A 27,821-nucleotide genomic window follows, 5' to 3' on the forward strand; every position below is an offset into this window, starting at 1 on the left:
GTAGCGATAGATAAGAAAGGAAGACACTTCCGCAAGTGTGGGATCATAGACTCCCTTCTAGATCAGCACTCCCTGCTCTGCAGACTTCAAAGTGCTGAGATTGAAAAAAAAACGCATCTATATACTACACGGCAACATTGATTCAGGGTGACCTGTAAGACTGACTGGACAGGGGCTCCCCAAGACCAGGAGACCCCTGATTCAGGGTGACCTGTAAGACCGACTGGACTGGGGCTCCCCAAGACCAGGGCTGGAGACCCCCTGATTCAGGGTGACCTGTAAGACTGACTGGACAGGGGCTCCCCAAGACCAGGAGACCCCTCATTCAGGGTGACCTAGAAGAATAACTGGACAGGGGCTCCCCAAGACCAGGAGACCCCTGATTCAGGGTGACCTGTAAGACTGACTGGGGCTCCCCAAGACCAGGAGACCCCAGCTTGAATGGAAGATGACATATTAAGGGTTAGATTACCAGCAGTTGGAAGCCATTCGGTTTCGGGTAGCTAATTGATCGGAGCAGCTGATCTCATCCTGCCGTTTGTTGCAAGACGCCAGGGAGCAACCCCTTGATCCTCCCACATATACATTTCCAACATCCCCGCCAGCTCACAAACGCAAACAAATAACAGCCCAAGATAAAAATCACTTACTTCTGCTGGAGCGCTTGGAATGTAAAATGACCCGACGCCCCTGTCTTTCTCACTGCCTCCCTCTCTCACACGCCAGGCACGTTAAAACTTCTCCCATTTAGAGCTGTAAATAGTCCCTTTGATTCGGCGGCACAGGAAAATTAGCACGAATCAGACGGATTAGTGGAAGAAAAGCCCCAAAAAAAAATTAAACGCCAACCCCCCCTCTCTATCCCCACTCCCAACTTCTTTCAAAGCCTCAGATCTTCTCCATCCAAGGGGGAGACATTGAAATTAAACTTGACTGTGTAATTAGCCGAGTTCTCACTCTTCACAATTAGCAGATCGCTTCATCTTAAAATCCACTGACGCTTGACACACAAGTGTAGGCAAAGGGCATTTCTGTAGTTCAGGTCTGCGAGGGCACAGAACAGAAGCAGTATGTACAAGATTTTTAAAACGCCACTATTGTACGAGCAGGCAGCATACTGATGGTAATGAAAGACTATTGTAGAATTCCTTCCATCAATCCATCTTCTAATCACTAGATCCAGAACGGGTTTGTGGGGGGAAGCAGGAGTCTATCCCAGCAAGCAATGGGCGCAAGGCAGGATACGCCCTGGATGGGACGCCAGTCCATCACAGGACACGCCAGGGGCCAGTTTTCCCAGAAGCCAGTTAACCCCCCAGCCTGTCTCTGGGCTGGGGGAGGAAATCTGAGCACCTGGAGGCATGCAAACCCAGGGAGAACATGCAAACCCCCAACACAGACAGCACACCCAGGTCTGGATTTGAACCCGGGGCCCAGCAGCAATGCTGACCACTGAGTTACTGTGTCGCCCCACAGGGACAAATAAACAGCTGAATAGAAAGAGTTTTTTCGGCTGCACATATACTAAAACTGGAACGATACAGAGGAGGGCTAGCAGTGCCCCCTGGGTAAGGAAGGCACGCAAATTCGTGAGGCGTGTCTCTGGAGTGCGGGAGCAAAACGCATGCAAATATGGGGGGGCCACACAAACTCTGCTCAGAGAGCACCCCCCATCTGAAATTTCCTGCAGGTGCTCCGGTTTCCTCCCACAGTCCAAAGACATGCTGGGAAAACAGGCCCTGATGTGAGTGTGTGTGTGTCCTGTGATGGACTGGCGTTGCGTCCAGGGGGTAGCCTGCCTTCTGCCCTTGGCTTGCTGGGATAGACTCTGGCCTCCTCAAGACCCTGAACTGGAAAAAGCAGATTAGATGGATGGATGGATGGGTTGTGCAAACAAAAGGAGCTGAAGTTGTTTTTCCTTTTTGTTGGATCAATGGAATTCTGCATCAGGAATCCCGATTCTTTGGTGGAAAGAGTTTCCAATACTTTTCCCCGAGACTGGTTGTAGGTGCTTCTATTTTGAGTGTTTTTCTGGGGCAGGAGGGGGGTACCGTACGTGGGTCGCCCTGGTGCCAGGTCTTTTGGGATAATTTCCTTACTTGGAAAAGCCTTGGAGAAGGGGGGAGGGGAGGGGAGGGGAGGTGGGGTTTTGAAAACATTTAATAGATGGCCCAAAAAATAAAAGATAAGAAAAAAATCAATATTTCTCGATTAGATCCAGTGCCTCCAGAAGTAATCTTTCTGACTCCCAGCAGCAGACTGAGGGCTTGTCAGAAGCTCAGATTGCATCTCTTGGGGTGAGATCAGTCAGCCTGGAGCACTCTCCCTGTCTTTCTCTGAAAAGAACAGGAGAGCACAAGGCGTTTCGCAGTCAAGGGGGGGGGTGGGCTACTCATCCTGGTCTCTTTGGTAATTAAGAGCTAATTGATCCGGGGATATCGTCCAGCTCTTTCTTGAAAGAAGCCGGGCTGTCGGCTTGTACTGTAGGAGCGCACGTGCAAATGAGCATTTCCTGTGACAAATAAACTGAACTGGATAGGCTTCAGCGACCTAGCTCGTTCCACGCACCCGCAGCCCTTTGTGTAAAGAAGTGCCACCCGCCCTGATGGGTCCACCTCCGGCCAGTTGGTTCTCGAGAGAAGCCACTGTATCGGCTTCAGCACCGTGTTTGGGGCAGCCTGTTCCATCCTCCCACAGCTCTTTGGGTAAAGACGTGCCTCCTGTTCTCGATTTGATGATATGCACGTTGTGTCTGGTCGCTTTGCAGACACAGACGCAAACGCCCGCGCAGACTCGCGCCAGGCCTACTTTCCCCAGCTCATCTGCCAGCGTGTCTTTGGACTGTGGGAGGAAACCCCACACGAGCCAAGGGAGAACATGCAAACTCCACACAGACAGCACCCCAGGAATCAAACCCAGAGTCCGAGTGCTGTGCCGGGAGGCAGCCAGGTTGATCCCTGAATCAAGGCACCACATTAAAACCGTTTGCATGGCCTTGCCAAAACGTCAGCGCATACAGCGGCCCTTCATGGGGAGACACAGAGCCACACAGGAATCTTTTCACCCACACACACACACACACACACACCAAGGTCGAGCCCATTCACCTCCCAGCAAGCCTGTCTTCGGGCTAGGGGAGGAAACCCACACGGACACAGGAGAACATGCAAACTCCACACAGACAGACTCCCAGCCAGGGCCCCCAGCAGCACCCCCCCCCCCGCCACCGTGTGCCACCATGCCTTCCTCGCTTTCTATAAAATTAAAAAGAAAAAGAAGAAATCAAAGCAAAACAGCAACAGCACAACATTTGCTTGATCCCTGTGGTCCCCTCCGGGCACTTTTAAATAATTCAGGCGGTATTTAGGGAGCGCGGCGGCTCTGTCTGTGGTTTCTGCGCCTCCTGTTTGCTCGGCGTCTCCAAGGACTTGGGCAGGCGGCCTCCTCCTGCTCCAGGCGGGGGGTGGGAAGGAGAGGGGGGGGGGGGGAGTTTGGGGAAGCCAAAACAAATGTTTCTGTTTCGACACGTTTTTTTCAGCGCCGACGCCTGGACCACCTCCGTTCTGGAGAGCATGCGAGAGGGGACACGTGCGTCCCGGGACAAGCTCTTAATGCCAGAACGTGGATATGGCCGATCGGAAGATCTCATCTTAACACGTCAAGAGGTCCCAAGGCTGGGAGGGGTGAGTCCAGGCGTTAATGGGCAACTTATTCTCCCAAATCACGGGCATACATGTCATTTACATCTACAGGCTGTCAGTGGGGAGCTCCTGTCAGTCACAGGACACACACACACACTGGGGCAGAATGACTGTCTCTCACAAACACACAGGGGCAGAGTGACAGTCACACACACACACACAGGGGCGGAGTGACTGTCACACACACACACACACACACACAGGGGCAGAGTGACTGTCACACACACACACACAGGGGCAGAGTGACTGTCACACACACACACACACACACAGGGGCAGAGTGACTGTCTCTCACACACACACACACACACACACACACACACACACACACACACACACACAGGGGCAGAGTGACTGTCTCATACACACACAGGGGCAGAGTGACTGTCTCTCACACACACACAGGGGCAGAGTGACTGTCTCACACACACACACACACACAGGTCTTTAGGGTTTACCCAGAAGCTAATTCACCTACCAACCAGTGCTGGATGTCTCATTAAGCACAATGTTTAGGAATGTTTGGAAATGTTTAGGGCCCACGAAGGAGGGACACACTAGTGACTCACGAGAAACGAGCTGCTTGCGATCGGCTCTAGGGGCTCCAGATCAATAACCCTGCGCTCTCTAGCGACTGTTCTAGAAACTAGAGGTATCGAAGTGATGGTCTCTCAACTCGCCCCATCAATCACGGGGTGCAGCATTAGAACAGTTTCAAGTGCGCCCCGTCCATCGACGTCATTCAATCGGCGTTTCCCACTCTTTTTGCACATTTCGGACCTCAATCCGGTCCCGTCCAGGGCCAGTTCTCCCAGAAACCGATTCGCCCACCGGCGTGTCTGTGGCCCGGGGGAAGAAACTGGAGCACCCTTTGGGAAACCGTTCCGTTTCCGTTCGTCTCTACTACAGGGGCGGTTTCCGGCTCCTTGAAGGCTCGTAAGAATCGCATCGGACCTGTCTTTGAGCAGGATCCCTCATCCCTCAGCCCGTCTGGACGGCAGCACACGGAAAGCGTGCGAGTCCCGAGTCTTCAGCGCCGTCTCGGTGATGGCTGAGCCAACAGCCCCACCTAGAGGCCACACCGCGAATGACCTCAGTCGCGATCGCCGATACCGCGCTGATACCGCTCGCAGAGGCAGCACATGTTCACTACAAATATTCTAAATGTGCCTTCCCTAATGCAGAATAATTCCTCTCAGTTGTACTGTCTAGGGATCAAGCAGGAATCACTCCATTGCTCATTCACGCATTCCTGCAGAAATGGACCGGCAGCGCAGTGCAACTTTGACGCTCCGGATTGGCGTTTCTAAACAAATACACTGGGGTTTATAAATTGCACCCGGCAGAGAGTGGTTCAATCCACAGCACTGCGTTAACACTGGCCCCCCAAAACCCCCCCCCCGCACCCGTGCGCAAGGCTGAGCGTCACCCGGCACGGAGCCAGGGAACGTCACAGACATCACTAATCGATACCACCCGACCTGCTGGTGACGACCTTGCGTGTGATTGATTCATTCTGCCTTCCAGCCCGCAGACCGGTGCCTCGTGGTTTCGGGGGAGTGGCTTCAGCCTGGGCAGGTCACAGGTTAATTCCTGCCGTGCTGTACTGGGGGGGGGGGGGATGTGTCTCAGGTTCAATTCTGGACCTGGGGTGCTGTCTGTGTGGAGTTTGCATGGTCTCCCCAGGTTTGTGTGGGTTTCCTCCCACAGTCCAAAGACCTGCTGGTGGATTAGTTGACGTCTGGGACAGTTAACTCTGATATGAGTGTGTCACCTTGTCTGTGTGTCCTGTGATGGACTAGCGTCTCATCCAGGGTGTACCCTGCCTTGTGCCCCTTGCTAGGAAATGGAAGGACTTATAGCTTATACTTCACTTAGTTATTTCCCACTTGGGTAAACACTTGAACTGCAATAATAGCAGGTGTAAACTTACAATACACAAATATACAAAACGGGGACAGGTCCCTCAGTTTTGCAATAAAATTCCTCTTCACAAAGATATTTGAACACTAACAAAACAGCTTTTAATTGCATTTTTTTCACACATGTATCAAAACACCACACGTACAAGTAAGACAGGCACCTTAAGTTTCGTCCGTACAATATTAACCAGATACCAGGATTTATAGGCATGATCTCGACTGATAGATACCAAGGCTTAGAGCCCCCCCAAGGTTTCTCTTTCAACTTCTATTTAAAAACATGAGTTATCCAGGGTGTTAAACTGAGGCCAAGCAGATTTGGAGGAAGTTCCGGGGGGAAGAAAAACAAGGTTGGGCCGTGCTGGAAAAAGTATACAGAAGCATCGCTGTGTCACGCTGAAATTCTTCCCCCAGCCCGGGCACATGTTGACACAACCCCATCCCCAATCCCCATCACACTGCTCTTTATTGTATAGACATATAACGAGGGGAGGCAGGGATGACCAGTGCCTCACAGCGCTGGGGCCCCGCGTTCAATTCTGGAGTTCAGGTGCTGTCTGCGTGGAGTTTGCATGTTCCCGCTGCGTGCGCGTGGGTTTCCTCCAGCTGCTCCAGGTTTCCTCCCACAGTCCGGAGGCAGGCTGGTGGGTTAATTGACTTCTGGGAAAACTGGCTGTGGTGCGTGGGTGTGTGTCCCGGGATGGACGGGCGTCCCCATCCAGGGCGTACCCTGCCTTGTGCCCATTGCTTGCTGGGATAGACTCCTGCTTCCCCACACAAACCTGTTCTGGATATAGTGGTGAGACGCTGGATTGACACAACCCCATCCCCGATCTCCTCCCACCCCTTTACCCCAGCGTGACACCCTGTCCTCCACTGCAAGTCTCAGCTCCAGCTCCTCCTGAATCGCCACAGCGCTCTTTAGCAAGGGGGGGGCGGGTCAAGCAATTAAGGATCAATTATAAGCAATTAATTTCAATGGATGTATTTGGAGTGCACTGGCCACCCTGCTCTGGTCGGGTCACCTTCAGCCGGGGCTGGGGGGGTTTGTGAAGGGGTGGCGGGGGGTGAACTGCGCCCTCCAGCTGGAGGTTCTGGTTCTGGTTCGGGTCCGTCCCATGGCCCCTCAGGTCCACGCCGCTACCCGCGAGTATAAATATCACGCAAGTCCGCTTGCGTTGGCTTCAGGCTGCTCAGTACTGGGGTGGGAAAAGGTGCCGGATCTCGGTTCTGACCAGCGGGAAAGAAGGGAGAAAATCCCAGGTCGTCGGGTCGGGCCTCGGACCCGGTCAGCACAGGGCCACCCCCCCGCCTGCGTTCCTAACCCTTCGGAAGTTCCTGCATGATTCCGTGGTCTGGGACTGGGGTTCCCGCCCAGGAATCTCAAAGCTGGTCCTGGAAGCTTTTAATGACCTAAAGGTGCACTGATCCGTGGCTCCATCAGAGCAGGTTAGCAGATTCTCCCAGCTCTGGGGTGGGAGGCTCTATAAAAACAGACTAAGCGGGAACATGGGGCTCTCTGGGGCTGGAGCTGGGCCCCCCTGTTCTACAACCGACAAAAGACCCCCCCCCCAAAAAAAAAAGAGCAGGAAAGCTGTTAGAAACGGGTCACTCGAAAGCAGAAACAGCTTTCGCCCTTTTTAAATCCGCCATCGAGCACTGCGCTGGAAAAATATGGATTGCATTTGGAAACGGGGAAAAAAAAAGCCAGATCAATAGACGATCAAAATGAAGATAAATAACGGGAGTGCTGGAACAGAAACCTCTGAAGCGGTCGAGCCCGCGGTGCCGGTGTCTTTGTCCCGGTAATTGAGGTCAGCCGCGTTCCGGATTCGCTCGGGGAGGGGATTTGACAAAGTCCGTCTAATTAAGGCGCAGAATAAAAGAAGGAATTCTGCCCTCTTTAATGGGGGTTGAGAGCGAGATCGCTGGCGTGAAATATGAACAAAAACGGAGCAGTTTCCGTTTTGCTTTCCTCCCGAGCGGGCCCGGTTCTAACATATCGGGCACATGAGACGAGCGGCGCTGAAGATGAAAGAGGGTGGGCCCTGGCATCTGCCCAACAGAACCCCCTTTCATTTTTTTCCACACTGCTCTTTATTGTATAGACATATAACTATGGGCAGCAGGGGGGAGCGGCGCTGAGCACTGCTGCCTCACAGCACTGGGGCCCCCGGTTCAATTCCGGCGGGCGGGGGCCGTCTGTGTGGAGCTTGCACGTTCCCGCTGTGTTCAGGTGGCTTTCCTCTGGGGGCTCCAGTTTCCTCCCCCAGTCCTGAGACAGGCTGGTGGGTTAATTGACTTCTGGGAAAACTGGCCCTGGTGCGAGTGTGTGTGTGTTTGTGCGTGCCCTGTGACGGACTGGCAACTAATCCAGGGTGCACCCGGCCTTGCACCCATCGCCCGCCTTGGAGGGGGCTCCGGCTCCCCCAGTGAGCCTGAATTACAAGCAGCAGCAGCTAGGAACGGGATGGTTATATATATATAAGCGGAGATCGGGGGCTTAGCTCAGGCGGTCTCTGCTCGGCCTTGCTCAAGTGCTCCCCCTGCAGATGAACTCTTGCGTGCCCCTCTTGAACCCTTTCATTGAGCCAGAAACTGGATACTGAAAGGCAGGCGAAATTATATTTCCCAAGCAGAGGTCATTTTGTAATTATGCACAACTCGGATTTAACCCCAAAGCAGAGATGGGTTACAGGTTACGTAAACATTCTTTAAGAACTCGAGCAGGGGCACAGGCTGCTCGTTGAAATTCGGGAGGGGGGGATCGTTTTTTTCCCTTGGAAATTAGCTGATATGTTGCTCCCCCCAGTCATGGCTAAGCGATTCAGACGAAATCCCTCTCCCTTGTGTTTTTTTTTTCCTCCAAACGAGTGACCTCTCACAGAGACAAAAGAGATGAAAAGGAGCCAGGCGAAACAGCCCCACGCCTCTAGAGCCCTGGTATGGAAACGTGTCTTAAAACCGAGTTTTAAAAATTACACCCTTTCTGCTCGCATTGGGGGGGAAAGGAACACAAACGAACACCGTAGAAGGTACACAAACTGAACGCCACTGAGCTATGACTCAACACCAATATTATCAGTAGTTACAAAATCTGAAACGCAGGCGATGCAGTAGGGACTCTTCCAGACTCATGCCTGCGGCGCTGTATCACATCATGCTCAACAATGGGGGGGGGCGTTTTTGGAGATCCTTTTCCTGCCGAGTGCAGTCCTAAACGTTCCAGTCCCGGTCCGGAGCTTTTCCATAGGAAATCGCTAGCCACTCCATAAAGGAAATCCGATGGGAAAACGGGCATCCTGCCGATCTACTCCTCCGCGTTTGTGAGTCTAGACGGGCTGTCCTCGTCATCCCTGCCGGGCGTGGCTCGGGAAAGATGCCGTTTGTACACAGGACGGGGGGGAGGGCAATTCGGACAGTTAAAAAGCCGGACTGCAGGTGGACAGCCAATGCTGGGGAAGTGAGGGCCTGCAGTGGCAGCCTGCGGCCACAGGGGGGCAGTGTTCGCCTTTGTTTTTAAGAAGAGTTCCAAGTTCCGTCGGGGTTATTTTGCTCTCGACTCTGCGGAGACGCACACAGGGTGGGAGGAATTGGCTCAGGAACTGCAGCCATCCTCCCGTGGGGTGTCTGTGCTGATGGGGGCACAGGAAGGTCACCCTGCAAGAGAACAAAAAGAGAGTTTCAGATGGTGGAGAGGAGAGGACAGTGCATACACCTTGTGATGCCACCTTGTGATGTGGCACCCTGTGCATTCGAATAGTTAACTCGCTAGGCATCTTAGCCACCGCGTACTGGGCTGGACTAGGAGATAAAGCAGGGGTGGCGCTGTACACACCTGGCTATAGGTGAACATCGAACACTCCGTCTTCGAGAGACTCGATCTCCTCCTCTCGGATCACTAGGAGAGAAGGGGGAAAACTGCATCAGCAGGTCCCTAGAGCCTGTACACAGAGGAACTACTGGGGTGGAGGGAACACCAGTGAGAAGCAAGACAGAATATCGATGTGGGCTCATCCCATCCAGCAGTGTGGTGGCGCTGTGGCCGGGGAGGTTGCCGGTTCGAATCCCGCGGCCGGCAGAGGAATCCTACTCCGTTGGGGCCAGGCCCTTCACCCCAGCTGCTCCAGGGGCGCCGTATAAACGGCCGAACCTGCGCTCTGACCCCCCAGCTTCTCTCTCCCCGTCTGTGTGTCTCCTGGAGAGCAAGCTGGGGTCTGCGAAGAGACACAGCCCTCATGCAAGAAATTGTATATGGCCGACAAAGTGATCCTATTCTAAGACAGAATGATTTTTTTCCCTCCCAAAGAAGAGAGCTCCGAGAGTGGGTTTTCCCTGGTGCTTCCTCTACGAGCGACAGCGGGAACCCCAGGCGAGGCGCTGTGAGCGAAGGCTTAGATATCCGCGTGGGCGTATTATACAGCAGCCGCGTGTCACTGGGAGGAGCTGCGGCCCGGTAGTCGCTTTCCCAGGCAGAGGCTGAGGGGAGAGGAGGAGGGCTGAATCCCTCGTCCCTTGGCGGCCTCTAGTGGTGACCAGTGGTGTTGCGGTGCACAGGGAAAAAGACCACAGCTGGAAGCCGGGCCCGGGGGTGATCCATCAACGTCCCCCCCCCCCACCCACCCAAAAAGGACCTCGTGAACAAGTAACACAAGGAACACACAGCTCGACGTGCGCAGGACGTGCAAACCGTGCGAGGAGCTCGAAAAGCTGAGCGCAAAGAAGCTGGGTCAGCCGTGAGCGAGACACGCGAACGAGGTCAAACGCACAATCGAACCAGACTGAGGGGGTCAACGGACGGGGGGGGGAGAGAGAGGATGACCTCGTCCTGCGGCGCTGGGAGCCAGGGGGTCTGAACGGGACCCCCCCCACATCAGCTGGTCGTGACGGTTCGGGGGCTGGGGGGTGGGCGTCGCCCGGTGTGCTCGGGGGGGGGGTTACCTGTCTGCTGCAGGGTGGGCGGCGGGCAGGCGGGGGGCGGGAAGCTGTGGGAGCGGGCGTGCAGGGGGGGGGGCGAGTCCAGGCTGATGCTCTTGGTCCTCTTGCGGCACTCGATCGCCAGGCGGCTCCGGCAGGACTTGTGGCAGCTCACTCCGCAGGCTGGGGGGAGAAACTGGGGTGAGGCCCGGAGAGACAGAGACAGAGAGACAGAGAGGGACAGAGGGACAGAGAGGGACAGCTCACTCCGCAGGCTGGGGGGAGAAACTGGGGTGAGGCCCGGAGAGAGGGAGACAGAGAGACAGAGAGACAGAGAGACAGAGAGACAGAGAGACAGAGAGACAGAGAGACAGAGAGACAGAGAGACAGAGAGACAGAGAGACAGCTCACTCCGCAGGCTGGGGGGAGAAACTGGGGTGAGGCCCGGAGAGACAGAGACAGAGAGACAGAGAGGGACAGAGGGACAGAGAGGGACAGCTCACTCCGCAGGCTGGGGGGAGAAACTGGGGTGAGGCCCGGAGAGAGGGAGACAGAGAGACAGAGAGGGACAGAGGGACAGAGAGGGACAGCTCACTCCGCAGGCTGGGGGGAGAAACTGGGGTGAGGCCCGGAGACAGAGAGACAGAGAGACAGAGAGACAGAGAGACAGAGAGACAGAGAGACAGAGAGACAGAGAGACAGCTCACTCCGCAGGCTGGGGGGAGAAACTGGGGTGAGGCCCGGAGAGACAGAGACAGAGAGACAGAGAGGGACAGAGGGACAGAGAGGGACAGCTCACTCTGCAGGCTGGGGGGAGAAACTGGGGTGAGGCCCGGAGAGAGGGAGACAGAGAGACAGAGAGGGACAGAGGGACAGAGAGGGACAGCTCACTCCGCAGGCTGGGGGGAGAAACTGGGGTGAGGCCCGGAGACAGAGAGACAGAGAGACAGAGAGACAGAGAGACAGAGAGACAGAGAGACAGCTCACTCCGCAGGCTGGGGGGAGAAACTGGGGTGAGGCCCGGAGAGAGGGAGACACAGAGGGACAGAGAGGGACAGCTCACTCCGCAGGGTGGGGGGAGAAACTGGGGTGAGGCCCGGAGAGAGGGAGACAGAGAGGGACAGAGGGACAGAGAGACAGAGAGACAGCTCACTCCGCAGGCTGGGGGGAGAAACTGGGGTGAGGCCCGGAGAGAGGGAGAGGGAGACAGAGAGGGACAGAGGGACAGAGAGGGACAGCTCACTCCGCAGGCTGGGGGGAGAAACTGGGGTGAGGCCCGGAGAGAGGGAGAGAGAGAGACAGAGGGACAGCTCACTCCGCAGGCTGGGGGGAGAAACTGGGGTGAGGCCTGGAGAGAGGGAGACAGAGAGACAGCTCACTCCGCAGGCTGGGGGGAGAAACTGGGGTGAGGCCCGGAGAGAGGGAGACAGAGAGACAGAGAGGGACAGAGGGACAGAGGGACAGAGAGGGACAGCTCACTCCGCAGGCTGGGGGGAGGGGGGGAGAAACTGGGGTGAGGCCCGGAGAGAGGGAGACAGAGAGACAGAGACAGAGGGAGAGAGGGAGGCAGAGAGAGACAGAGACAGAGGGAGAGAGGGAGGCAGAGAGAGACAAGGACAGAGGGAGAGAGGGAGGCAGAGACAGAGAGACTGAGACAGAGAGAGACAGAGAGAGAGACAGCTCACTCCGCAGGCTGGGGGGAGGGGGGGAGAAACTGGGGTGAGTCCCGGAGAGAGGGAGAGAGAGGGGGAGAGGGAGAGAGGGAGAGGGGCAAGGGGGCGGCACAGACACGACCTGCTTACCTTTGCATTTGTAGCCCTGCTTGTAGAAGCCCCAGATCTAAACGGGAGGAAAAAAAAACAGTTACAATCCGGATATCCCACCGGAAACCAGCCCCGTCCCTCCGACACGACATTCCGGGGGGGGGCACGAGCTTCCAGGAAACTAGGGGGCCAGTTTGTCCAGAAACGAACGGAGGAGGGAGGGCTTGATTTTGGGGGGGGGGGGGGGTCTGACAGGCTCAGGGCAGGAGGGTCAGCGATCATTTTCCATTCTGGAGCTCGGCCCCCGCTTCGCTTTCATTAGAGCCCTTAACGACTGCAGGGAGCTGGTAACGAGGGTCCGGGGACGGATGACAGCGGCCAACTTCAACCACTTCCTCTCCTGAAACCCTAGAAATACCCGCCTGGTCCCCCCCTCTCGGACGTCTTTTGACATCCCTCCTGCTCCCCCAAGTCCACCTCTGCAGCTGCCCCTGGGTCACCCCTCACTCCGCAAGGGGGGGTCCCCCAGCCTCCTCGTCCCCCCCGACCAGGAGATGCCCTCGGCCCAAGCCGGTTCAGCCACGCTCCGGAATCCCTCTCCCGAATTCCCCGGGCGCCGTTATTCCTAGCGAAACTGAATCCATCGGTCTTCCTCAACGGGGGCGTGTTTCGTCTGGGACTCTCCGGGGAACCAGGAGTTCGGGTCCGGTGGGGCGGGCGCCCCCTCATTAAACCGTCGCGGAAAACAAACCCAGCAGGAGCGGATCGTTTTTTTTTGGGCAGCGGAGTCTTAATCCGGCGATTTAAAATATCGATATTTCCACCTCCTGTGCCAGAGCAGTTAATCCCAGCCAGCGCTGAGTGTGATTCACAGGGGCACAGGGCACAGAGGGGAGGGAGAGGGGGAGAGAAGGAGAGAGAGAGAGAAAGAGACAGGGAGGGAGACAGAGGGGGAAGAGAAGGAGAGATAGGGAGAGAGAAAGATAGATTTCTTCCCTAAATTCAGAAATCCAGTCCCAGAGTTCCCACACCTGCCAGAATCACAACGGGTCCCAATCCTACTGGGAGAGGGAGGAGGGAATTTAGTTGAACTGGCAGCCCAGTATGTGATCTCCTGTCCCAGCCTGAGGAACAGTGAGTTTGTCTCCCAATAATGCTCCAGCCGCCTGCAGAATATGTCAATATTTTATAATATGTCTTTGTTGTAAATGTCTGTAATATGTCTGTGGATTTTATATTACTTTTATTTTTTTTTGTTTTGTTTAATGTGAATATCATTATTTTTATTTGCTTTGGCAACACCGATTGTACCCCATCGGTCATGCTAATAAAGCACCTTGAATTGAATTGAATTGAATAGAGAGAAAGAAAGAGACAAGAAGAGGAGAGAGAGAGACAGGGAGAGGAGAGAGAGAGGGGAAGAGAGGGAGAGAGACAGGGAGAGAGAGAGAGGTTGGGGAGAGAGAAAGACAGGGAGAGAGAGGGGGGGACAGGAGGAGGGATACAGGGGGAGAGAGAGAGAGAGGAGGGAGAGAGCTGGAGAGAAGGAGAGATGAAGAATCAGGAGAGGCTGCAGAGAGAGGGAGAGAGGAGAGGGAGATGAACGGGGAAAGGGAGATTTGAAGTGATGAGGACAGCCGAGGACGAGCAGGGTCAAGAGGAAAACGGACAGCTTTTCCGAACGACTTGCAGGCAGCCTGGCCCGAGCCTTCCTCCTGCTTCGTGTTAGCTCTGCAGCTAACCATCTTTCAAAAGTCCCTCATTGGCTTTCAAGAGAGACAGCACAGACAACAGTTCGGTGGGGGGAGCTGATCTGCATCAGATCTGCAGTAACAGCAGCATCCAGACACGAGAGGGCTAGCAGGGACGTCTCTGGCCGGCAGAACACCGCGCACAGCAGCAGACGAAACAGATGGGCATCGAGATCGAAGGCGAGGAACTGAAAGGTCGTGACACCCGACCAAATACTGGCGGGAGCGATGACCCGTGCTCTCTTGAGATCGGACCACAGTGCTGCCCTCCCTGGAGGGATGGGTCCAGGGCAGATGGACCGGGGGGGCCCGCCCAGGGCCGGAGCAGGAGAGAGCAGAACCCCCCTCCCCCCTTCCCTCCAGCACTCACAAAGCCAGCGCAGTGCTCGCAGAAGGTGGGCTTCACGTAGGTGGTCTCGACGAAGGTGTGGATGAAGCCCATCTTGCAGTTCAGCAGGGAGCTCGCCCTCATGAAGTACTCCACCATCTCCTCACGACTGATCCGCCCGTCCCTGGAGGGGGGTCACACTCACATCAGTGCACGCAAAGAGCACTAAATACTTCCTATCACAGCCAAAGAGCACTAAATACCTCCCATCACACCCAAAGAGCACTAATACCTCCCATCACACGCAAAGAGCCCTAAATACCTCCCATCACACCCAAAGAGCACTAAATACCTCCCATCACAGCCAAAGACCACTAAATACCTCCCATCACACCCGAAGAGCACTAAATACCTCCCATCACACCCAAAGAGCACTAAATACCTCCCATCACACCCAAAGAGCACTAAATACCTCCCATCACACGCAAAGAGCACTAAATACCTCCCATCACACGCGAAGAGCACTTAATACCTCCCATCACACCCAAAGAGCACTAAATACCTCCCATCACACCCAAAGAGCACTAAATACCTCCCATCACACCCAAAGAGCACTAAATACCTCCCATCACACCCAAAGAGCACTAATACCTCCCATCACACCCAAAGAGCACTAAATACCTCCCATCACACCCGAAGAGCACTAAATACCTCCCATCACACCCGAAGAGCACTAAATACCTCCCATCACACCCGAAGAGCACTAATACCTCCCATCACACCCGAAGAGCACTAATACCTCCCATCACACCCGAAGAGCACTAAATACCTCCCATCACACCCGAAGAGCCCTAAATACCTCCCATCACACCCGAAGAGCACTAAATACCTCCCATCACACCCGAAGAGCCCTAAATACCTCCTATCCTTGTGTTACTTTCGCACAATCTGTAAACTGTGAAGTGCAAATTGGGTCCTCATCTTTTTTGCTCTTTTTCTTTTCGTTCATCTCATCCCTATAAATCCCTCTCCTCCTACTCTTCTATCCCTCTTAACGAGCGCGCGGACAACGCATTTCACGGCCGACGACACCGCTGTAGGCTATACTGTTCGGGCACTGATAAATAAACCTTGATTGATTGATTGATTGATTGATTGACTGACATTGGCCCTATTCCTCCAGTCCTCCAGTAGGTGGCGCTATCGAGAGGCTACCTTAACAAAAAGAAAAACCCGCACCCCGACCTCCAGCACTCAACCGTGGGGGGAGATGGCACAGACCTATGGGCGCGACCCCAAGATTCACTTCCCCCAGCCTCACTCGCACCCCACAGATTCTGAAATGACACTAAACTGCTCAGCAGCTTGGGGTTGGCGGTCTCACGCCTGCCTCCGCGGACCAGAAGCGCCAGAGAACTCCCGACGGGCGAAGACCTGAAAGCCATTTGAGATCTGATGTTGCCGGACAGAAAGCAGAAGCGCCTGGGTCTTGAGACCTCTCGGTCTTGGGCTGTAAGAACCTGTCAGCTTTGCTCGTTTGCGAGTGAGGACAAGAGCATCTGGAGTCCTCAGTTCTAGAGGGAGGAAGAGGAGCTGCGCTCGGGAGGGCGTCATGAGCCAAGTCACAGAAGACCGCCGCCACTCACTGGTTCCGGTCCAGTTCCCCGAACTTGCTGAGGTAGGGGAAGTTGTTCTGGATGATCGCGAACTCCTCCTGGGAGATGTGCCCGTCCCCATCGGTGTCGAAGTTCTTGAACACGGACTGGGGAGGGAAGGGAAGAGCGTCACATCCACAGGGGAAAATTTCCCATCAATCCCTTTCCCAGTGCAGGGTGACGGGGCAGCCGGAGCAGCCTATCCCAGCCTGCAACGGGGCACAAGGCGGGCTACACCCAGGACGGGACGCCAGTCTATCACAGGGCGCACACAGAAGCCAGTTAACCCAGCGGCATGACTCTGGACTGAAGGAAACCCCCCCGTGAACACAGGGGGAACATGCAAACTCCACACAGACAGCACCCCAGGTCCGGAATTGAACCCAAGACCCCAGCACCTAGAGGCAGCACTACGAACCATTGAGTTACTGTGTCGCCCCACAGAGACAAATAAAAAGCTGAATTTAAAGATTTATAAATGAGGGGGTCGACTGAGGAAGAGGTCCCTACATGATTGGCCTCATGGCTTTTAAACAGTTTCTATGAGGGAGTCCAAACCTGCTCCTAGGTTCTCAGTGTGTTTGCAGGTTTTTGTTCATCGCCTCATTATGCAGACACAGCGCCCCCTGCAGAGCGGGTCTGGTTTGTACACTGAACGTCTCTAAATTAAAAGGCTGTGGCCTCAGCAGAGAGAGGCCCTGTAGCCCAGAGAGTGACCACTGGTGCTCAGGCCCCGTCATCACTGTCCACTTGTGGTCTGTGCAATAACGCAGCCAGATGGATCCCCCCCCCTCCCATGCAGGGCCTGACAACAGCACCTCCCAGTGACTTGCAATGCCATTGACAACAGCGCCTCCCGGTGGCTTGCAGTGCCATTGACAGGACTCAGTTTCTCCCCCCGCGCAGTTCGGTCGCGCGGTGGGAATTATCAGGCACATCCGGGGAGCGAGGGATATCGGGCACGGCGGTCTCGAGACAGGGGGGGGGCTCCCCTCGGCCTAACGCACCTCCACCATCTTCTCGATGTGCTTGCTGATGATGGCGGGGTCCGCCTTAGGCTTCACCGACGTCGCCCACTCGTCGATCACGGAGGGCTGGGCGGCGGGGGCGGGGGCGGGGCTGGGTGCCTGTGGGGGGGGGGGGGGGAGAAAGTGGCCCCTCGATCAGTACAAGAGACTGCTGCCCTGAGCATTTCCACCAATCGCCTGAATCCCCTGCATGAGATCTGCATTTTTTCACACAACCCACCCAGACCTGAGCTCACGGATCATCTACCAGTTTCCCTGGCCTTTATCCAAAGACACTCCTTAATCCAGCTGGAACTTTACCTGCAGCGGCCTCACCTGGGATTTAAACCCACAGCCTTCCAGAACCTCACCAGCCCAGAACCCCTGCCCTCTGGTCCACACTGCTGCCCAGAGCCCATCTGATGCTCCCTAGAAAACCTACAGGACTACTGATCTCTGGGAACACCACGCCTTCGCCTCTGGACGGCCTCGGCTCCCCCACGTGTGGGAATCCAGCTGAGTTAAGGAGCACAGGAGCCGATCGCCTGAGCCGAGCTGAGGCTATTCAAATCCCACCCCCACCCCCATCCACTGTGTGACTGGGCAGGGCCAACATTGATCCATTTTTGGACTAAACATTAATGACATCTGAACAAGTAATAGGTTTAATTCCCTGCTGAAAAAAAAGAAGAAAGAGAACACAACGTTTCGGCCGTGGAGCCTTCTTCAGGTGTGTCACCTGTTCCTTTGCAGCCTACGTATGCTGACGCAGCTACCCACATAAATAATAATAATAATAATAATAATAACAATAAACTTTATTTTATATAGCGCCTTTAAAGGTGGCTTCTCAAAGCGCTTAAATGCTTTAATAACTCTTAAATGACATCTGTGTTTACAACTGTTTTTTTGTGTGCAACGTATGTTAGGGATTTCGTGCAATATATTTACAATGTGCCGTACAACTTTCTGTGGACTGGCCTTCCGGGTCTGTTTTTGTATGTTTGTACAGCGAGCAACTCTGTATGATCCATTTTGTACTTCTACTGCACCTCTCACTGACTGTACTGACTGTATTGTATGTGTTGTGTTGTGTTGTGTTGATCATTTCGTTACACTGTGGCTGTGTTCACCGTGCTGAGCTGCTGTTGCGCCTCACGGGACCAATCAAGTATCTACCCATCTGTCCCCGGTGGGCCCCCATGCTCCTGTACTCACTGCAGGCTTGGCGCTGCGCGGCTCTCTCTGCAGGGACATCTGGTAGAGCTCCTCCTCGCTGTGGTACTGGTCCAGGGACACCTGGGAGGACAAGAGCGCGTCACAGCTCGAGAGGCTGGGAGTCACACCCCTAGCGATCTGTTCTGCGCACGAGGGGTCGAGGAATTGGTGGGCATTCCCGCCCCACCACCCCACATACGTTCTCATCCTCCCATCCCATTTCTGACCGCTTCTGCCCCAATTCAGGGTCACGGGAGGGGGGGGGGCTGGAGCCTATCCAAGCAAGCACTGGGGCACAAGGCGGGCTACACCCTGGACGGGACGCCAGTCCATCACAGGGCGCACACAGAAGCCAGTTAACCCAGCAGCATGACTCTGGACTGAAGGAAACCCCCCCGTGAACACAGGGGGAACATGCAAACTCCACACAGACAGCACCCCAGGTCCGGAATTGAACCCGAGGCCCCAGCACCGCGAGGCAGCACTACGGAGGTGGGGGGGGGGGAGCTGGAGCCTATCCCAGCAAGCACTGGGGCGCAAGGCGGGCTACACCCTGGACGGGACGCCAGTCCGTCACAGGGCGCACACAGAAGCCAGTTAACCCAGCAGCATGACTCTGGACTGAAGGAAACCCCCAGTGAACACATGCAAACTCCACACAGACAGCACCCCAGGTCCGGAATTGAACCCGAGGCCCCAGCACCGCGAGGCAGCACTACGGAGGTGGGGGGGGGGGAGCTGGAGCCTATCCCAGCAAGCACTGGGGCGCAAGGCGGGCTACACCCTGGACGGGACGCCAGTCCGTCACAGGACACACAGACGGACACATACGCTCACGCCAGGGACTCCCTCCCAGAAGCCCGCCTTTGGACCGTGGGAAGAAACCCCTCCCGAACCCGGGGAGAACATGCAGACTCCACCCCAGGGGCCCCCAGCACTGCACCACCGCGGCGGCCCCAATCCAGTTATCAGAAACACCAAATAACAGTCCAGGATAACTGGGAAGCGGGCCGGGACACCAGGCTGACCGTGAGCAGGTTGAGCAGGTCGGGGTTGGCGTCGACGCGCGGCGGCGTGGCCTGGATCTGGGCCAGCTCCTGCAGGATGGCGTACAGCTGCTGGGTCTTCACCAGGTTGACCCGGGTCTTGTCCTTGTCGGCCCAGTCGGGCAGCGCCACGTGCACGGCGATCAGGTCCTTCAGGTGCACGCCCAGGATGGGGAACCGGAAGCCCTCGCACTCCGCGAACCGCTTGCGGTAGTTGCTGTAGTTCCCGCAGGAGGTCACCAGCTCCGTCAGGCTGTCGAAGACCTGCCGTGGGGAGGGGCGTCCACGTCACTCGCTGTCCCACCCCAGGCACACCTGGCCCTCCCCAGGAGGTGTCCCCTCACTGTCCCTCCCCAGGAGGTGTCCCCTCACTGTCCTTCCCCAGGCATTGACCCCTCACTTGTCCCTCCCCAGGCAGTGACCACTTACTGTCCCTCCCCAGGAGGTGTCCCCTCACTGTCCCTCCCCAGGCATTGACCCCTCACTTGTCCCTCCCCAGGCAGTGACCACTTACTGTCCCTCCCCTGGAGGTGACCCCTCACTGTCCCTCCCCTGGAGGTGTCCCCCTCACTATACCTCCCCAGGCATTGACCCCTCACCTGTCCCTCCACAGGCAGATAGTGACCCTTCACTGTCCCTCCCCAGGAGGTGTCCCCTCACTGTCCCTTCCCAGGCACACCTGTCCCTCCCCAAGCAGTGACCCCTCACTGTCCCTCCCCAGGCACACCTGTCCCTCCCCATGCAGTGACCACTTACTGTCCCTCCCCTGGAGGTGTCCCCTCACCTGTCCCTCCCCAGGCACACCTGTCCCTCCCCAGGAGGTGTCCCCCTCACTCTCCCTCCCCAGGCAGATAGTGACCCCTCACCTGTCCCTCCCCAGGAGGTGTCCCCTCACTGTCCCTCCCCAGACACACCTGGCCCTCCCCAGGCAGTGACCTCACTGTCCCTCCCCAGGCAGATAGTGACCCCTCACCTGTCCCTCCCCAGGCAGATAGTGACCCCTCACCTGTCCCTCCCCAGGCACACCTGTCCCTCCCCAGGCAGTGACCCCTCACCTGTCCCTCCCCAGGCAGTGACCCATCACTGTCCCTCCCCAGGCAGATAGTGACCCCTCACCTGTCCCTCCCCAGACACACCTGGCCCTCCCCAGACAGTGACCTCACTGTCCCTCCCCAGGCAGATAGTGACCCCTCATCTGTCCCTCCCCAGGCAGTGTCCCCTCACTGTCCCTCCCCAGACACACCTGGCCCTCCCCAGACACACCTGGCCCTCCCCAGGCAGTGACCCCTCACCTGCCCCTCCCCAGACACACCTGTCCCTCCCCAGGCAGATAGTGACCCCTCACCTGCCCCTCCCCCCCCGGCGCTGCTCGGCAGACGCCGACCCACCTTGCTGATGTCACTGCTGATGTGGCCCTGTGTGTCCTTCAGCCTGGAGATGGAGCTGTTGCTCAGACCCCCCACCACAGCCATTAGCGTGTTGAAGTTCTGCAGCTGCAGCAGTTTCTGCACACAGGCAGGATATGGGGAAAAAAAAAAAAAGAGTCCAGTTCAGTGGGGTTTTTTATGCAGATAAAGTCAGATTACACTTCTTTAAAGATTGTGAAACGAAGACCACTGTTTCTCTCCAAGTGCGTGCGGATCAGGTGACCCAAAACGGTAATTACCCATCCAGGGCACACTGTTTTGAAAGAGGTCCTGCCTCTTAAAAAAAAATCTCCAGATTTACAGTATTTAATACGCAAGATATCATTAGTTTAAAGATCTCCCCAATCCTATTGTTTCTCATTTCACCTCTGACGGCCACGACCACTCTAATCTCTCCGTCTGCGTTCTCAAAGACGGTTTTCCGAACTCATACATCAGAAAGACCACCGAAACTAAAATTATTCTGCAGCTAGGATCACACATTCTCCCTTCCCTTAACGACAGACTACTGTTCTTTTAAATTTTCTCCATTCATTGGAAATTTCATTTCACACCTCTCTGCACCCATTCTGACTTCACACCTCTTGATTGGCCTCTCTGTCTGTCCCCTGCTCCCGCCTCTCACTCCTCCTCCCTCCCAGCCTTTGTTCTCCCGCTACATTACCTTTGCCTACTGCCCTGTCTCTCTCACACCTGAAGAAGGCTCCACGGCCGAAACGTTGTGTTCTCTTTCTTCTTTTTTTTCCAGCATGGAATAAACCTATCATTAGTTTTATATTCCCTTTACAGCACTTTGCTTTCATGAGCAAAGACGTGCCGCTATGCTTATACAGACTTCAGTCTGTCATGACAGAAACCGCCTGTTTCAAGTACTCACGCAGTCCTGGGGCTCGTTGTCCCAGATTATTGCAAACCGACGATTCTTTCTTTTAAATCGTATATCCGCCCCATTTAACGAATCCCACCGGCTCAAGTCCCGGGAGCCCCTCACCCCCAGCTCAGCCCTAACCAGTTAAGAGTTCTCATCCGGTCAATTCTTGAAAGAAGCAGGGCATCGGCTTCAACAGCATTGGCTGGGCGGCGTGCTCCACGCCCCCGCCACCCTTCGCGTAAAGAGGCGCCTGCTCTCCTTGGTTTGGACCACACTTTTTCCACTTCGTCTCCCCTTGTGCCCCTCCAACTGGCGTCTCACAGACGTCACAGACACTGGCGGGACCCTGGACGATTCTGGCGCGCGCGAATCAGGTCTCCTCTTCGTCGGAAAACTCCGGCGAGCTTTTGCCCCCCCCTGGCAGCGCCAGGAAACGTCTGGGAACGCCCCTTGGGAAAATGCCAGCTCGCGACCTGACCCAGGCCCGCAGCCGACGGATCTTCTTGGGAGAGTGAGCTACGTTATTATTAAACAACAAAAAAAACGGGTTCAGCTCTGGACCGAGGGCGCTGTCTGTGTGGAGTTTGCATGTTCTCTCCTGGTTGGCGTGGGTTTCCTCCAGGTGCTGCGATTTCTCCCCACAGTCCAAAGACATGGTGGGTTAATGGGCTTCTGGGAAAACTGGCCCTGGTGCGAGTCTGTGTGTGTGTGTGTGCGCGCTGTGATGGACTAGCGTCCCGTCCGGGGTGTAGCCTGCCTTGCGCCTCTGTGGCTTGCTGGGATAAGACTCCAGCCCCACTGTGACCCTGTGCTGGATGGAGCAGTTAGGAGACGGAGGGATGAAAGAACAGGAGGACAGCGAATGAAAAGTGGAGAAGGGGACAGGGGGAGGCGAGATGGAGAGGGAGCGACAGCGTGCTCCGAGGGGTCATGCGTGGGTCACAGTGGGAGCTGGAGAGGGGGGGGGGTGACGACACCTGCACAGGAAGCAGGTGCTGACGGGGGGGGGGTCGGTGACATTTGCCACAGTGACAACAGAAGAGGAAGTGTGTCACAGAGGGAGCTGGCAGAACACAAACGCCGCGCGACGGGGCGGGGGGGCTCCTGCGGGGAACCCCCCCGCTGAGAGCGGGATCCGACAGCCCCCACCCCCTCACCCCCCACCTTCCACCACCACCCGAACGAAAATCCTCCTCGGATTTCAGCTCTGATGGGAAGGGAGATGAGGCGGCGGGTTTTTCCTCTTTCATTTTGACTGAACACTCGCGCCGGGGTTGTCGCTGTGTGGCTTCGCACGAGCTTCGGTTCCAGCAACAACCACGTTTCGCATTTCTGCAAGACCGCCTTCCGTGGACGCATTTCCTGCAAACAATTTTCGGCTCGCTTTGCCCAGATAAGCCGCCAGGACCTTAACACCACAACATCCACAACATGAGATCAGAGCTCCCCCTCTCCCGGTCCCTCCCCACTGCAAAACGAACGATGAATGATTACGGTCAAGTACCGGGGCGTTTCGGTTTTCGGACAATTTCCCAACTCCTCCCACACGCTTGGCAACACGTAGCAGCTACATATTTTTTCCAGGCATTTAGGAGGAGAACTCTTGAGTGGGTCCTGAACGTCTCACACACACACATTCTGAAACCCACCAGACACACACGGCCGGCCGTTTCGGCCAATCACATTTCCCCCATCTGACCCCTGACCCCTGACCCCGACCTCTGACCCCTGACCCCGACCTCTGACCCCCCGACCTGGCACTGACCTGCGCCACCTCGATGAACTGCTTGATGACGGCAGCCCGCTGGGGGGCCGTGGGCTTGCTGAGCACCATGAGCTGGATCCACTGGGAGACGCTGTTGAAGAGGGTGATGAAGCGCTCCAGGATGGGGTTGTCCACGGTGCAGCCGTGCATCACGAAGCTGTGGTAGTCCTGGAACTGCGCGGAGACACGGGAGACGGCGTTAGGGCCCGGCGGGCTGGTGGGGGGATAAAGCGTTTTCATCCCAGAACCCTGAAAACGAGCTGCTGCAGTCCCTCCCATGCCACCGGACTCACCAGGATCTTGCAGAAGGACTTGTACTCCAGGTAGGTGAGGTGCTCGGCCAGCTCCGAGGAATCCAGGTGGTCAAACAGCAGGGACATCTTCCTCCTCTTCCCGGAGGCCGGCACCCGCTGGGTCACCTGCCTCTTCCACTCGTAGGACGGCCTGCAAGGGAACAGGGGACCCCAAGATGCACCTGAACCCTCGGGGAGGCATGATCCCACTCCCCCGAAATGTCACCACGGGAAGCACTCGTCTTTGTCTGCATCTGATCTTTTCTGCGAGGGAAGGCTGGCTTCCATACGGCCGAACAGGCTCAGGAAACACACGTGCGTGTAAATGTATCTGTATAATCACACACGTGTGCATGTCAGCAGGTCTGTACATGACTATGCCCATGTGCACAAGCACGTGATTGACTATGCTGGTGTGCACAAGCACGTGTGCGAGTGACTATGCCCGTTTGCACAATCACGTGTGCGAGTGACTATGCCCGTGTGCACAAGCGTGCGTGCGTGCGTGACTATGCCTGTGTGCACAAGCACGTGTGCGAGTGACTATGCCCGTGTGCACAAGTGTGCGTGCGTGACTATGCCCGTGTGCACAAGCACGTGTGCAAATGTGACTATGCCCGTGTGCACAAGTGTGCGTGCGTGACTATGCCCGTGTGCACAAGCACGTGTGCGAGTGACTATGCCCGTGTGCACAAGCACGTGTGCGAGTGACTATGCCCGTGTGCACAAGCACGTGTGCGAGTGACTATGCCGGTGTGCACAAGCACGTGTGCGAGTGACTATGCCGGTGTGCACAAGCACGTGTGCGAGTGACTATGCCCGTGTGCACAAGCACGTGTGCGAGTGACTATGCCCGTGTGCACAAGCACGTGTGCGAGTGACTATGCCGGTGTGCACAAGCACGTGTGCGAGTGACTATGCCGGTGTGCACAAGCACGTGTGCGAGTGACTATGCCCGTGTGCACAAGCACGTGTGCGAGTGACTATGCCGGTGTGCACAAGCACGTGTGCGAGTGACTATGCCGGTGTGCACAAGCACGTGTGCGAGTGACTATGCCCGTGTGCACAAGCACGTGTGCGAGTGACTATGCCCGTGTGCACAAGCACGTGTGCGAGTGACTATGCCGGTGTGCACAAGCACGTGTGCGAGTGACTATGCCGGTGTGCACAAGCACGTGTGCGAGTGACTATGCCCGTGTGCACAAGCACGTGTGCGAGTGACTATGCCGGTGTGCACAAGCACGTGTGCGAGTGACTATGCCGGTGTGCACAAGCACGTGTGCGAGTGACTATGCCGGTGTGCACAAGCACGTGTGCGAGTGACTATGCCGGTGTGCACAAGCACGTGTGCGAGTGACTATGCCGGTGTGCACAAGCACGTGTGCGAGTGACTATGCCCGTGTGCACAAGCACGTGTGCGAGTGACTATGCCCGTGTGCACAAGCACGTGTGCGAGTGACTATGCCCGTGTGCACAAGCACGTGTGCGAGTGACTATGCCCGTGTGCACAAGCACGTGTGCGAGTGACTATGCCCGTGTGCACAAGCACGTGTGCGAGTGACTATGCCCGTGTGCACAAGCACGTGTGCGAGTGACTATGCCCGTGTGCATGTATCCAAGTGTGTGTCAGCAGCTCTGTGCTTGCCTACACTTGTGTGCACACTCGTGTGTGTGTGCGTCAGTATGCCCGCGCATCCCACTGGTGTGCACGACGGGATACTCACACACTCTCGATATCGATGAGGCGGCTCTGCCGCACGTTCCCTTCCTGGGACAGCATGTCCTTCAGCCCTTTGATCTGCTCGGCCAGGTCAGGGTTCAGGTCAAACTCCGCAGGGAACTCCGAAATCCAGTACCTGGGTGGGAGAGAGAGGGGGAGGAGATGAGGACAATGGACAATGGACTCTCATGATCCCTTCGATTTGTTGGGAGCTGTTTTTAGGAATAATAAATATTTTAAAATCATAGCCATTATCTGATGCTTTATTCGATGTGGTGAGGGAATGATTCCTTGAACAGCATGTGGACATTGGAGCCTGTTCATTGGATCTGAAAAGTTGGGTCATTATACACCGTACACTTTACACAAAGGGGGGTGGGAGTGTGGAACAAGCTGCCCAGCGATGTTGTTGAGGCTGATATCCTGGCTTCTGTCACGAGATAGCTGGACGAGACCCTTTTATTGTCAAGATGGACTGACTGCCCCCCCCTCCCGAGCTCCCAAAAGGGACAGTGCTAATGGATAAGGGAAGCACGCAGAGGACAGGGGACCAGGGACAGAAAAACAACTGGACGAACGAGAGAGACGTGTCCGATGAGAGGAGGAGATGGGGGTGCTGAAAACGGGGTTCAGATGAAAGAGAGGGAAGGGGCTTGGGGGAGCTGGGGGTGGTCATCTTACTTCACCAGGTGGCAGATCCGTGTCCTCCTCCCAGCAGAGCAATCCGCTGCCTGAGACCTGCCATGCTGTTAAGGAACACCGGGAATGTTAAGGAATGTTAAGGCATTCCTCTTTGCCTTCCTCGGGAACAGAGCTCGGAACCCGCATGTCCTAAGTCCTCACCTTCCTTTAATCTTGTGCAATGAGGGGGCACACTGCCCCCGGTTCTCAACAACCTTACAGACCTTTCAGATCTACCCGACAGGAAGCTGGTCGAAGATCGAATCCAGACTGCGGACCTTTGGTAGCGTGGAGCAGACAGGCTGCTGGTTACACGCTGCTACACCTTCCTCTCCCTCTCCCAGCTTTCTATCCCTGCTACACCTTCCTCTCCCTCTCCCAGCTTTCTATCCCTGCTACACCTTCCTCTCCTTCTCTCTCCCAGCTTTCTATCCCTGCTACACCTTCCTCTCTCTCTCCCAGCTTTCTATCCCTGCTAGACCTTCCTCTCCCTCTCCCAGCTTTCTATCCCTGCTAGACCTTCCTCTCCCTCTCTCCCAGCTTTCTATCCCTGCCACACCTTCCTCTCCCTCTCTCCCAGCTTTCTATCCCTGCCACACCTTCCTCTCCCTCTCTCCCAGCTTTCTATCCCTGCTACACCTTCCTCTCCCTCTCTCCCAGCTTTCTATCCCTGCTACACCTTCCTCTCCCTCTCTCCCAGCTTTCTATCCCTGCTACACCTTCCTCTCCCTCTCTCCCAGCTTTCTATCCCTGCTACACCTTCCTCTCCCTCTCTCCCAGCTTTCTATCCCTGCTACACCTTCCTCTCCCTCTCTCCCAGCTTTCTATCCCTGCTACACCTTCCTCTCCCTCTCCCAGCTTTCTATCCCTGCCACACCTTCCTCTCCCTCTCTCAGCTTTCTATCCCTGCCACACCTTCCTCTCCCTCTCTCCCAGCTTTCTATCCCTGCCACACCTTCCTCTCCCTCTCTCCCAGCTTTCTATCCCTGCTACACCTTCCTCTCCCAGCTTTCTATCCCTGCTACACCTTCCTCTCCCAGCTTTCTATCCCTGCCACACCTTCCTCTCCCTCTCTCCCAGCTTTCTATCCCTGCCACACCTTCCTCTCCCTCTCTCCCAGCTTTCTATCCCTGCTACACCTTCCTCTCCCAGCTTTCTATCCCTGCTACACCTTCCTCTCCCAGCTTTCTATCCCTGCTACACCTTCCTCTCCCTCTCTCTCCCAGCTTTCTATCCCTGCTACACCTTCCTCTCCCTCTCTCCCAGCTTTCTATCCCTGCTACACCTTCCTCTCCCTCTCTCCCAGCTTTCTATCCCTGCTACACCTTCCTCTCCCTCTCTCCCAGCTTTCTATCCCTGCTACTCCTTCCTCTCCCTCTCTCCCAGCTTTCTATCCCTGCCACACCTTCCTCTCCCTCTCTCTCCCAGCTTTCTATCCCTGCCACACCTTCCTCTCCCTCTCTCCCAGCTTTCTATCCCTGCCACACCTTCCTCTCCCTCTCTCCCAGCTTTCTATCCCTGCTACACCTTCCTCTCCCTCTCTCCCAGCTTTCTATCCCTGCTACACCTTCCTCTCCCTCTCTCTCCCAGCTTTCTATCCCTGCTACACCTTCCTCTCCCTCTCTCCCAGCTTTCTATCCCTGCTACACCATCCTCTCCCTCTCTCCCAGCTTTCTATCCCTGCTACACCATCCTCTCCCTCTCCCAGCTTTCTATCCCTGCTACACCTTCCTCTCCCTCTCTCCCAGCTTTCTAT

The 27,821-nt window shown here is 55.9% G+C and overlaps 1 protein-coding gene and 1 non-coding gene across 2 annotated transcripts in view; one reads left to right on the forward strand and one right to left on the reverse strand.

Moving 5' to 3' along the window:
- Positions 1-1,503: 1,503 nt before the first annotated feature.
- LOC138224186 (U6 spliceosomal RNA) lies at positions 1,504-1,609 on the forward strand. Its single transcript, XR_011182530.1, has one exon. It is a non-coding gene; the product is annotated as a U6 spliceosomal RNA (small nuclear RNA).
- A 4,093-nt stretch (positions 1,610-5,702) lies between these two features.
- The window catches only part of LOC138224014 (RAS guanyl-releasing protein 2-like), a 44,056-nt gene continuing 21,937 nt past the window's right edge, over positions 5,703-27,821 (reverse strand). The window contains exons 4-17 of the mRNA XM_069180228.1: positions 26,066-26,122; positions 25,389-25,520; positions 23,665-23,815; positions 23,372-23,545; positions 20,697-20,813; positions 19,291-19,572; positions 18,263-18,343; positions 17,045-17,164; positions 16,029-16,144; positions 14,425-14,566; positions 12,343-12,379; positions 10,565-10,723; positions 9,462-9,524; positions 5,703-9,283 (exon numbers count right to left, since the gene is read on the reverse strand). Coding sequence (XP_069036329.1) covers positions 9,466-9,524; positions 10,565-10,723; positions 12,343-12,379; positions 14,425-14,566; positions 16,029-16,144; positions 17,045-17,164; positions 18,263-18,343; positions 19,291-19,572; positions 20,697-20,813; positions 23,372-23,545; positions 23,665-23,815; positions 25,389-25,520; positions 26,066-26,122 — 1,627 coding nt within the window. The 3' untranslated portion in view covers positions 5,703-9,283; positions 9,462-9,465. The remainder of the gene's footprint in view (positions 9,284-9,461; positions 9,525-10,564; positions 10,724-12,342; positions 12,380-14,424; positions 14,567-16,028; positions 16,145-17,044; positions 17,165-18,262; positions 18,344-19,290; positions 19,573-20,696; positions 20,814-23,371; positions 23,546-23,664; positions 23,816-25,388; positions 25,521-26,065; positions 26,123-27,821) is intronic.

This window comes from Lepisosteus oculatus, chromosome 18 (assembly GCF_040954835.1).
Source record: "Lepisosteus oculatus isolate fLepOcu1 chromosome 18, fLepOcu1.hap2, whole genome shotgun sequence".
Classification (NCBI taxonomy): domain Eukaryota; kingdom Metazoa; phylum Chordata; class Actinopteri; order Semionotiformes; family Lepisosteidae; genus Lepisosteus; species Lepisosteus oculatus.